At 45.7% G+C, this 12,688-nt stretch overlaps 1 protein-coding gene across 1 annotated transcript in view; it reads right to left on the reverse strand.

Moving 5' to 3' along the window:
- The window catches only part of RHOJ (ras homolog family member J), an 84,721-nt gene that overhangs the window by 11,470 nt on the left and 60,563 nt on the right, over positions 1 to 12,688 (reverse strand). The window contains exons 2-3 of the mRNA XM_047079544.1: positions 12,329 to 12,387; positions 1,828 to 1,992 (exon numbers count right to left, since the gene is read on the reverse strand). Of these exons, the coding sequence (XP_046935500.1) occupies positions 1,828 to 1,992; positions 12,329 to 12,387 (224 nt within the window). The remainder of the gene's footprint in view (positions 1 to 1,827; positions 1,993 to 12,328; positions 12,388 to 12,688) is intronic.

A 12,688-nucleotide genomic window follows, 5' to 3' on the forward strand; every position in this document is an offset into this window, starting at 1 on the left:
TCCTATGAGGCTATTTTAAGGAATGTTGATGCAGACTTGGAAGGCATATCCTAAAGAGGAATTTCCAAAGGTCTACCTAAGGAATGAGCATTAATCTTTTCAAAGGTAGAACTACTTTGAAAATAGCCTGTATGTTGGGATTAGTTTTCATAATTTAATTAAATATTTTAGTTGCTTTACAATCTCCCTGTGTTGGGGTGTCGGGTGGCTCGGTTGGCTAAGCATGTGACTTTGGCTCAGGTTGTGATCTCACGGTTTCTGAGTTCGAGCCCCACCTCGGGCTCTGCACTGATAGTGTGGAACCTGCTTGGGATTCTCTCTCTGCTCCTCCCCCACTCCCTCTCTGTCTCTCTCTCTCTCAAAATAAATAAATAAATAAACTTAAAAAGATCTCAATGTGTATGTGAACCTATGCACACATGAATGGGTGTAAATGTGACTTTTAAAGAAAAACTGAAATATTTATACATTAGAGTACCATTTATAAGCACATTGCTCTGCTTTAGCGATCTGTGGGTTTTTTTCTTTTTGGTCTATTTATTTATTTAAAAAAAATTTTTAAAATTTATTTTGAGAGAGAGTACATGCTCGTGGGGAAGGGGTAGAGAAGGGCAGAGAGAGGGAATCCCCATCAGGCTCCGTGCTGTCAGCACAGAGCCCTGTGTGGGGCTCGATCTGACCACGACCTGAGCCAAAACCAAGAGGTGGATGCTAAACCGACTGAGCCACCCTCGTGCCCCTCTTTTTTGGTCTTGATTGTCCAATGTAGTGCCACCAGTTATAAAAGAGGCGCAAATCGCACAGAGAGGTTTATGTCCTGTCCCATATTTTGGCAGCAGGGACCTGGGCTCTGTCAGTATGGTCAAACATCATCATCTGGAATTAGGGTAAAAGCCTGCTTTTAAACAATTCTCTTTCAGAGTAGAAGCATTAACTATACTCTGATTTTTGGATGTGTTAATCTTCTGTCCATATCTTCTCTAGGAAATGCTTTTACTATTTTTAAAAATTTCTCTTTTCAGTCAGAATATAAAAGGAGAAATAGAAAACAGGAACATATGAAACAGATAATAATAAAACCCTTCCATATTATTACATTTCTGTGTCTTTGGATAGTAATTTAGCAAAGAACAAAATCCTTTCAAAATTATAAGAAGTAGGAACAATCTTGAACACATTTGTGCAATTGGCTTCCTGTTGGTAATTCAAATTATAGAACTTTATTAGCTTTCAAAACATTTTAAGGCCCTTTACAGCCACAGGTTTGTTTATCTAATACATCTGTTTTTAACTTCTTTCCTAAGATCCAAAAGACCAAGAGGTTTAAAGGGAACAGAGAAGAGTGAATTTCTGTCTTTCTCCAGTGGCGTTATGGAGCTCCTGGAGTAATGTGCCCATTTGGACTTTTGGGGTCACTTTGACATCCATACCTATTCTGTGACTTTCAAACAATTGTAGATTTCAGATATAAAAAAAAAAAAGATTAGGTAATTAGCGCGATTGACGTCTGCACCTCGTTCCTCTGGCTCAGGACTGGAGAAGGGTGTCTACTTCAAAAAGTACTTTGTTACTTAAAAATAAAGAGCAGAGGGATTAATTTTTAAAGATCACATCAAAACCTCCTCTTCGTGTAAATAGCTCTATTGTTCTTTCGACCACGAGCTAAATAATCATGCAGGTCTTAGGCACGGCTACTTATGGGGTTGATACATCAGACACACTCTTCCCTAGTGTTGGGGAAATAGGCTGTTCCAGAGAAGCCTGGTCTTTCCTTTTTTGCTGCCCTCCTGCCCTGCCCACCACACCTTGCCATCACCCGCCTCTAACCTGGGTCCCTATGAGGACGTAAGGCACGTGAGGCATGCAGTCCTTCAGCTCCGGGACCCATTCCTCCTGGACGTTGTGGTAAGAGGCAGGATTTACGACAGAGAAGCAGATCAAAAACACATCTGTGTTGGGGTAGGAGAGCGGCCTCAGCTGGTTGTAGTCCTCCTGCAGGTAGAGCAAAGAGTTTGTACAGACTCGGGAAGGCGGGCCCTACGTGCTTGAGTGTTCAGGGCAAGATTCCACCACAGCTCCCCGTGACCTGCTCCTGCTCCCGCCCTGGGATCTGGTGGTTCCCTATAGGCATTGCTAGAAATAAAGGAGCCATCAGTCAGAAAAACACCTTTTTGCTGTGTATAGAGATTGTAAATAGCACCCCCCCACACACACAGTTTCAAAATTAAAATTTATTTATTTATTTTGTGAGGGAGAGAATGCACACGCTCATGTGCGTGTGCACCAGCGGGGGATGAGAGAAGGATAGAGAGAGAGAAGGAGAGAAGAGCGAGAAGGAGAGAGAGAATCCCAAGCAGGCTCCATGCTGTCAGGACAGAGCCTGACACGGGTTCAAACTCACAAACTGTGAGATCATGACCTGAGCCAAATCAAGAGTTAGATGCTTAACTGACTGAGCCACTCAGGTGCCCCATAAATATCTTCCATTTAGGAAAAACTTAGGAAGCAATTTTTTAAGGAGCTTTAGTGAGATAATTTACATACTATAAAGTTCACCCATTTAATGTATGTAATTCAATAAGGATTATTACAGTTCCCCGTTGCATTGTGCTGTATTGAATGGAGTTGTGTTGTATTGAATGTGGATTTAAATTAGTGCGCAATCGGCTAAGGCACAGCAGTTCTCTTCTTACACAATTTTTTAAAATTCCATGCAAATTTAATTTAGAATAAGCTAGCTGTAAATGTAAAGCAAAGAGTTGCTGCCAAATCAGATGGCACACTTTTGTAGAAATATATTGGGTGAGGGTTGAGAGTTCAGAATTCGGGGTTTCCTGTGAAGTCTACCTAGAGGCCACAGCGTGGCCTAAATAATAAAATACCAGATTGATTCTTCTTTCCTCAGGTTTCAAACCAGAATATGTTCTGGTTGGAGAGTTCTGGCTTACGTAGGTTGTTTATGTATATGCTGTCAGAGCAGAAGAAGATAAAGACAAAGTAAAACATTGGAACATCTCACCTTTGGGAAAGTGTCAGCAAGTAACTTTCACCGTATGTGAAATGTTCTAGGAGGTTCCGAGGTAAATCCGCTATTTCAATATAACGTTTATATTTTCGTAGAATTTAGTAACACATAAGCCAAAAGTAATTTTATGTGTGTGTATACTTGATATTACATAAGTATACACTATGTATACATACATATCTGCACACACCACAATATGACATACTTGTCATACACACCATGGATGGTTCATATATATATGCACACTACGTACATACATAGGGCAACCAAATCTGTATGTTCACACTTACCACATACACATAGGCATGTGCAACATAGCGATTCATTTACTAGGGTCCTGACTCCTCTTCTTAACATGAAAAAACATTATTAGACTCATATATGCTCGTTGCAATTCAAATATGTACTCTCTAATAGTTTTTCCTCTCTTCCTAGAGGAAGCCATGGTTTAACCGTATCCTTTTGAATATTTTATATTTATTTACATATGTAACAGACATGTGTTCATTTTAAAAAAGATAAATTGATTACATAGTTCATATTGTTGTATCCTTTGATTATATGTGTGTGTATACATATATATATAATGTTTATTCATTTTTGAGGGAGCGTGAGAAAGAGAGTGTGAGCAGGGGAGGGTCAGAGAGAGAGAGGGAGACACAGAATCTGAAACAGGCTCCAGGTTCTGAGCTGTCAGCACAGAGCCCGATGTGGGGCTCGAACTCATGAACCTCGAGATCCTAATGTGAACCGAAGTCGGACGCTTAACCGATTGAGCCACCCCGCCGCTCCTAAGCAAAGCTTTTTAGTTACCCAAACAAAATGCAGCATAAGATGGCAAGGATGCCGAAAAATCCAAGTCCTAGAAAATAAACTAAAAGAATGTAAAAAAATCACGGATCATGGCTCATTTATCACTTTTCTATTAAAGCAAATAAGTAGGAGCTGGGTGCATTGCTGAATAAACACTGGTCACAGTGGACAGCTGGGCCCGGCCTACTGGCTGCATAGCAGCTGAATTGTGCCCGTGCGTGTGTGTGCGTGTATGTGGTGGTGGTGATGGTGGGGGGGGGGCGGGGGTGAAAGGGCAGTGGGAAAGTGGACAGCTCATTTCTTTTCACTCTCCCCTTCTCTTTACCCAACGAGCCCTGTAACCAAAACTTCTTGCCCCTGGTCTCTGCACTGCTTTCCTTTCTCTCTGGGGCTTTCTGTTAGAGGGGAGCTGTGAGGCTGACAAGCTAAGAACTCTCCTTCCCAGGCCACAATCTACAGTGCTCATGATACCCCACCTGCCCTTTGCCACTTCATCTTCCCATCTGGATTGTGATAAATGGAGCAGGGACCATCCTGGCTTTTGTTTTTGTTTTTGTTTTTTCCTCATGCCCTACTTCTACTCTGTCCACAGCGAACATTCCATAAATGCTGTTGACTGGATGACACCAGGTTCTCCGCAGTGAATTGCCAACGAACACATGGCTTTTCTGTGGGGCATTTATTGCAGGGTTTTCTTTAGAATCACCTGGGGAGCTTAAGACCATTCTGACACCCTGCTGCCTCTCTCCCCACACTCCGGGACCAATTAAATCACTATTTGTGGAGAGTGGGCCTGGGTAGCTGGGCATTCGGATATAATTGGTTGGAACTGGCATGGAGTTGAGAACAAATGATTTGCATTATCTTTATCTTCGTCACTGAGGATGGATCAAGGGCTTATTACGAAGGGCCAGGCATTGTTTCAGGCACTTACGTGTCTTGAATCCTCACTAGCACCGGAGACATGGCAGCATCAACATTCATATTTCAGAGAAGAGGAACGTAAGTTCAGAGAAGTTCAGTAGTGAACGAACGTCTCAGAGCTATTAAACACTGGGATGGGCTCTTTAGCCCGAATCCAGCTCCAGCTCTTCATTGTGACCCCATTATTTGTTTCAGCTCAGAATTTTAAGCAGCAGATTAAGCATTTTTTTTTTGAAAATTCAGTTATCTGGATATCTTAATACGCATATATATCTTGACCTAGGAATCTAAGAAATGTTGGACCTTCGGATATAGGATTTCATGGCCTGCACTTGCTAGAAATTACCAGCAGATGGCAGCAGACACTGTATATTTAAACCCTCAACGCCAACCGACAAAATTGCATGTTCAGAAGGGTCACTACTGGATCAGGTAGGAACAAATAACTGGTGGTCTGAAAGGATCATGTTTATCTGATTTTTTACCCAGAAGCCATCAAAGGAATTCTGCTTACATTCTGGAAAAATTAGGAAGACCAGGGTTTGCCTGTGGGACTGTGGGTGGGCATGGGAGAGGAGTTTGTGTGTTTTTGATCATTTACCCTCCTGGCAGGGTAGCCAAGGCTCTCAGCTGAGTGACTTCTGACCTTTGCCTTTAGTGGGCTTTATCTTGCTCTGTGTTCTGGATATCTCTCCTGCGGAAAGCTTAGTCCAGCTGTGTAACTCTGGGGTGCCAGGGTGGCTTAGTTGGTTGAGCATCGACTTTGGCTCAGGTCATGATCTCACCGGTCATGAGTTCGAGCCCCACATCAGGCTCTGCGCTGACCGCTCAGAGCCTGGAGTTTGCTTCAGAGTCTATGTCTACTCAATTTATTTGGAAGTGAGACAGGTGACATTTCTCTTGCTCTTGGTTAGCTCTGTGATAACAGAATACCAGAGAGTATTTAGTTAACTGAATTGGAGAAACACAGATGAGGGCTGCAAGAGGTTTTAGAGATCAGTCAGTGCAGTGGCTCCCAAAGTGTGGCCCCTGACCAGCAGCCTTGGCCTGGGAGCTTGTGAGCAACGCACATTCTCAGGCCTTCCCCAGCCCTCCCGAAGCCAAGGCCCTGGGGATCGCCTGCACCGTATGTGGTGCAACAAATCGTCCGGGTGACGCTCTTGCAGCTCAAGTTTCAGAACTGCAGCTTATCATTCCTTCCCTCTCGGCTGATTTTGTGGTTTAAGAAGTGAAACTCTAGACAGATTGAGTGATTTAATCAGGGCTACAGAGCAAACACACCTTTGAAGGAGGTTCACACCTGGATTGGCAGGACTCCCGTCGGCCCCCATTTGCCACAGGCTGTGGCGATGAAATGTGGCTGAGGGGTTCAGCATTGATAAAGGCAAGTGTCCTCGTGAGATGGAGGGCTGGGTGCTGGGAGGCTGGGGGATTTGAATTTGTATCAGCTGATGAGTTTTTCTCAACAGGGCACATTCTGAGCCTGGGTTGGATGACCACATGTTGGGATGATGGGAAGGGGCTCTGGGAAATGGATCGATGGTCTAGCTGGTATTTCACGCCCCCCATTCTCATGTCGAAGCTGAGAATGGACGACCAGTCTTGAAGGCTTCTTGAGGAGACAAGGTGTTACTCTAAACTTGCGACTTGAGTGGGGCTCTGGAGGGCTAAAATGGGCAAGGAGGCTGGCTGGCTGGCTGGGGGTCTCAGGGGATAGGGAAGGATTTGGGGCAAGGTGGGCTCTTGAGTACTTTCCACCAACTTTACCCCAAAGGCGGGAGACCGGTTTGAAGGCAGATCTGGTGCTCTTGGATTGGGCAACTATTAAGAAACTACAGTTCACGGACAGCCTCATCAGATGGCCAAACACCCTCCACATGTGTCTGGAAGAGCCACGGCATGATGGCCCAGGTGGGGAGCAAAGTGAAATTATTTGACCAGTCCTCCTCAGACCTTAGGCACACTCGAGTCGTGTTAATGTGCAGCTTCTCATGCAGCAGCAGGTCTGGGGCGAAGGCCACCGATTTATTTCTGACAAGCTTCCAGGTGACGCCGATGTCGCTGGGCCAGGGACCACATGTTGAGGGACAGGAGAGTTGCACTGAGTCTCCCCTAACCCCACCGCAGCCCACACCCACATTAAATTGGATGTAGAATTCGGCTTCAAAGTCCTACTGGGCTTAGTGACATTTATCCCAGATTTTAGCACATGTCTCATTTTCAGATTCTCCCATCAAGTACACTCCTATCTGTCAGGCTTGGTTTGGGAAATGTGGGTAACATCCGGAGGGTGGGAGTGTAGCATAGTACTTAGGAGCATGGGCTAGGGGGACGCATTCTTTGGGTTCCAATCCCAGTACTGCCTGTGACTACTCTGTGACGCTGGGTAAGTTCTCTCTGCCTCAGTTTCTTCGCCTGTAAAATGAGGTCACCTATAAAATGAGGTGCTTGCTCCATAGGGTTGTTTGAGAATAAAACGTGTTAGTATGTGTAGACCGCTTACAGCAGTGTCTTGGATGTATTAAGTTCTTTGGTGGTCAAGAGTCCGTCTTGTCAACAACGGCTGTAGTGTCCCTACCCTCATTGGCTCCCGGGGCTGAACCTGAAATTAACTTTTTCTAAACTGAGTAGTAAAGAGACCCAAGTGCTTGCATACTCCGATTGCACTTCTGAATCGATGTCTCTACGGCTCTATTTTTTTTATAATTTGAGAAGAAATAAGTTTGTGTCCTAAGGCTACTTTTACCAATAACTTGTCACGTGAGCAAACTTCTTTCACATCCTCCAAATTGCACACTTCTAAAACCACGTTAAGATGCACGTGAGCAAGAAGGTTGGGTTGCTTATTGAGGAAAAACATTTGTGTTGAGGCTTTAGGCAAAGCCTAGAGTTTGTTTTAGGCAAACTTTCCATGGAGGATGCCAGGTTCTGTGCTCTTGATGGCCCCACTGGGTCAGCCGATAGCAAAAGGGAAGGCTCGTGTCCTTCCAAGGGGACCCTGGGTTGCCATTAATGGACCCCAGCTGTACTTGCCTCCCTGCCTGGCCACTTGCCTCTTTAAGCCCTTGGGGGCCGAGGGGCTTCAGAAATCTGGGCAGGTGAAGACAAGCAGTGTGTAGTCTCAGCTGAGGGAGGGGTGTGGCTGATGGCCTTTCTGTTCCCACACTTCCACGGTCACGGGTGACAGCTGAGCTGCTGGGGGCTGTGGTTTCTCCGCGTCATCCTGTGCTTGCTGACAAATAGCACTGCATCGTGTGGGGCCTGTGTGCAGAGAACCTGGGGGTTCACCCTGCTGAGAAACGGGGCTCCCGACACCAGGAGATCCTCATTCCTCCCTGGAAGTGCTGCCTTTGAGATATGTCTATCCTGGAGTTGGGTCTGAGAGGCCACAATCTGAGCAGACCTTCACCCACATGGCTCGTGTGCCCACCGAGAGCGGGAGGCAAGATGCCTCACTGCGGTGGCTGGTTCCACTCTATGTGGCCGGCAGCAGGGTGGGAAGACGCCTGGCTCTGAGCCATGACCCGGGACACACCGGTTTGGCGTTCCTCAGCTGGCAAATGCCCAGGCTTTGCCGCAGCGTCCCCACCCCGGCACCCTCGTCGTCCCCTTAGTCTCTAATGACGCACTCGAAACGGACTGGCCTGCAAGTACGTCATGGAAAAGTTGGCTCTGGGATTCTTTGTAGCTGAGCCAAAGATCTGAGCCAAAGATGGGCCGTGCAGCACGACCTGGCGAGACCTAGATAGGTTTGGCTTTATGGGCCTGGCCTTCTTGCCTCTCCAGCGTCAGCTAGGGGGTAACCTGCAGAGTCAGCCTGCGAACAATCCCTCACGTTGCCTCACTTCGCGTTTGGGATTCCACCTAATAGAGGAACTCTCTGTTTTCAAAGGATTCCACTTGAAGTCCCAATATTTGTTTGCTTCAGGGATTCGGGGCGGGAGCTAATTTTAATAGCAGCCGCCATGTGCTGGCCGTGTATGCACGTGGCTTCATTATAGACCGTCCGTGGCGAATGCTTGGCAGGCTCGTGAAGGGCCAGGAGCACGTCCGAAGAGGGCCTGGTGGGGCTGCAGTGGTGTCCGGGGCAGACTGGACATAGCAATGTGGACGGAGCCGGGTGTGACCGTTTTTGTCTTGGGCTGACTTTGAAGGCAGAAGTACTGAGTTCCTATCACTTTTCCGTTCAGAACCTGTGCCTCTTGAGGTTGTTTTCATCAACGCTGACCCACAGTGAGCTCAAGGCACAGAGGAGGGACACTACTCCTTGGTTTACTCATGTAGGAAAATCGAATGATTCACAGCAAGACAGAACTCTATAGTTGGTTTCAGAGACTTATTTCCTTTTGTGCGGTTCGGGAATGAATCAGTTGGTTGTGAGATCACCTCTCTTTCTTCTTAGTAACTCTGGCCATATGAGTATGTTTGAATTAGTTAAATGTTCCTTGAGCATGTGACCTCAGCGACATTTGCTAGAATATAACTCAGGATGATGGATTATCCTGCCTGAGGCTGGGAATGGAAATTTGGGGATCATGCTTGTAAGTTAAAGCTGTTACAAAGCCTTACTGGCAGAGTTGTAGGACCATGGGAATCCACTCAGGTTAGGGTTGTTTTCTGCTGCAGCCTCTGAAGGGTGAGGAGCCATGCTTCGACCACCAAAGACTTCCAGAGTCGTGTTTCTCAAATTTTTATTGCATACGGATCATGTGGGGATCTTCTTAAGATGAATTTTCAGATTCAGTAGGCTGGGGGATGGGGCCTGAGAATCTGCATTTCTTTTTTTTTTTTTTTTAATTTTTTTTTTCAACGTTTATTTATTTTTGGGACAGAGAGAGACAGAGCATGAATGGGGGAGGGGCAGAGAGAGAGGGAGACACAGAATCGGAAACAGGCTCCAGGCTCTGAGCCATCCGCCCAGAGCCTGACGTGGGGCTCGAACTCCCGGACCGTGAGATCGCGACCTGGCTGAAGTCGGACGCTTAACCGACTGCGCCACCCAGGCGCCCCGAGAATCTGCATTTCTAACAAGCTTCCTGGTGATGCCGATGCTGCCCGTGGGTGGGCTGCACTTTGAGTGGCAAGGTTCCGGAACAGTGATTCTGACAATATGGTGTTCCGACCAGCAGCAGCAGCACCAGGAAATCTGTTAGACGTGCAAATTTTTGGGCTCCATTCCAGACCCGTAGAATCAGAAATTCTGAAAGTGGGGCTCAGGGGCTGGGTTTTAACAGGGTTCACAGGTTATTCTGACGTCTGCTCAAGTTTGAAAACCACCATTATCCTGCAAAATGAATTGCACGTCACCCTTTAGTGTAACACACTCCAATATTTAACACTGCTCTACTGCTGGGAGGTCTCCCTTGAGTCTAGCCTCCCATCATTTAGCTTAATTACTCCAGATCTTTTAGGCCTTCTTGAAGTCGTCTATTAAAAGTCCTAATCATAGAATTTTAGGCCTAGAAGGAACTTTAAGATGTGTCCTGACTCCTTTTCCCCATGCTGCACGCTCCTCTGTGAACCTTGTCCACCTTTGAGCTTTCAAAGGAACTGATGGAAAGCATTAGAGTCAAAGTTAAGTTGAAGAAGTATCTACAACCCACTTGTGATATTTTATCAGTGCCCATCACTTCACCTCTGTCGGAGGTTTGGATCATTCTACTTCCTTCAATTTGGAGTTTAAAGATATTTCTATACTGCCTTAGAGCTTCAACTCCTATACTCGTGTTATTTAAAATTTTTTTCTAAAAAGGACAGCAGTGGGAAAGAATAATTAAACTCTATAGGCGCTTTTAAACAGTTTTATTGGATTTGAAATTAAACAGAGGCCTGGGGAGGTTGCTCCGGGGACAGTGAATGCACAGAAGCTAACAATTGTCAGGGGTTGCTATAGAAGAGGGGAGTGTGGGGACACAGGGAGCTTTTCAGAAGGCAAGAGGCTTCAGAGTCAGGCAATAATCCTTGCTGCACGGAACTTTTCAAACTAGATTATATTCATAAACTCTGACTACGGGAGTGAAGGGTGTAAACTCCTCTCTCTATCAGGCTGTGAGTTTCCGATGAATGGGGACAGCCTAATGACTCTATGACTGAACGAAAGTAGGCAAATCCAGTCCAAACAGCAGTGTACCTCTATTGCCAGGAGGCTTTCTGGTGGAGGCACAGTTAAGCAGGAGGTGTCCGGAGACCCTTGTACTTTGACTAGAGGAGCCAAACCAATTTTCCCATTTGGGCATTTGGAGCATCCTTTCCTAGTTGAGTGTCTTGATATTGAGGTGAGAAGTCTCTTTCCCCACCCAGTTCCTGAGAGTAGCTGGCTACAACAGCCATCTGCAAACAAAGGGAAACTGGACACTCTTAGGAGTCCTGAGTCTGGTGCAAGGTTTTCCAGTTCCCCACTGCCCGGGCCTGCCCAGCATCAGCCTCTGGTGTCCCACAGACATTTATACGTGGTCCTTGCAAATGCACACAGAAATCCCAAAGAGAATTCCATTTATTCTTAGTTTTCCTAGTGGAGAGTTTTCAAGTTGAGCAAAAAGACATATCTCCAGATAATTGTGGGAAAAAGGCCCAGACAAATGCATAACTACAAAGAACAATTAGCAGGAAATTCACAGTGGGAAAGAGCCTGGTCAACGTTCACTCCAAAGGACTTAAGATGTATGAATTTGGACAGACTGAACAACCCGCTGATTTTGACCTAAATAAATGACCCAATGGTAACAAGAGCTCTATGAAAGAAATTGGGCCACGGCCATCAATTGCTTAACCACTTTGCCTCCAACCCATGAATTTATAACATTAGAAGCCTTTCAGAGTGGAGTGTGGGGTGTGAGGAAAGAAAGGTAAGGTGGCATTTTCATCTAAGTAGGGCATGTGCTGACTGAATCAGTGTTGAGGGTTCTTTCTAGTCTATGGCCTTACATAATTGGTTGGTTACATTCTCCAACCTGAAGGCATCTCTGACAGAGTGAGAATATTTCAAGAATCTCAGAGAATTTAGAGTCAACCTCCAGTTGTGCAGGGGTTGACCCTCACTTCTGGAAACCATTCAGGATCCTGGTTTTTCTTCTTTCCAGCACTTAATCTCTCTCCTGTGCTTCCCGCCCCCAACCCACCCACCCCCCATCTCTTTTTGGACCTTTCCACAGCTCGTTAGGCAATTCAAATAACGGCTAGGCAAAGAGTATAGCATAAAAAAAAATAATGAGTGAAACTAATATGTATAAAATTGACTCATTAATCCTGAATCTGGCATCGGTATGGGCAGGAAGAAATTGAGACTCTTGGCAAATGTGTTATTTTGGTTACTGATAACCGTCCATCAATGAATTGTTACTTGCCTATCAACACCTCGAGTAACGTTTCTTTGAGTTAGTTTTTTTGTGATTATAAATGTTTTTACGATATGAAGAATGTGCCTTTAGTTTCACTTAGACAGACCATAAATTTGCCCCGAATGATCAGAAAATGTAATATCTGTACTGCTAGTCCCCCTGTGCCTAGCCAAATGGATCATTCTCCCCACTCCCAAACCCTTGATGAATCAAAACAGCAAAAACCTACCTGTCCTGCCGTGTCATACAGTCCGAGCAAATGTTGCTTGCCTCCCACTGTCACAGTCACTAGGGGAGAAGAGAAGAGGAGAGTCCATAAATGCGAGCTTCCATCAGGAGGCTTCACATGTCTCCATGCCAACATCTTCCTGGGAGGCAAGGATAAGCATATGCCTCACCCATGTATATTCTAAACCAAGCCGACAGCATGATTTGCAAGTGAAAGGCAACCTTGGCCTGCAGTGAGAGCAGATGAGCTCATCCAAGTCCAAATTTCTCAACTGAGATGAATATCACTTGTGCCACTAGGACACTCTGTAGGCTACTCATTGATCCCCATCAGGCCCTGGAATATCAAGATCCTGAAGCA

This window comes from Lynx rufus, unplaced genomic scaffold (genome assembly GCF_022079265.1).
Source record: "Lynx rufus isolate CCGP_SWC_20201006 ecotype Redwood Valley unplaced genomic scaffold, mLynRuf1.p SCAF_17, whole genome shotgun sequence".
In the NCBI taxonomy this organism is placed as follows: domain Eukaryota; kingdom Metazoa; phylum Chordata; class Mammalia; order Carnivora; family Felidae; genus Lynx; species Lynx rufus.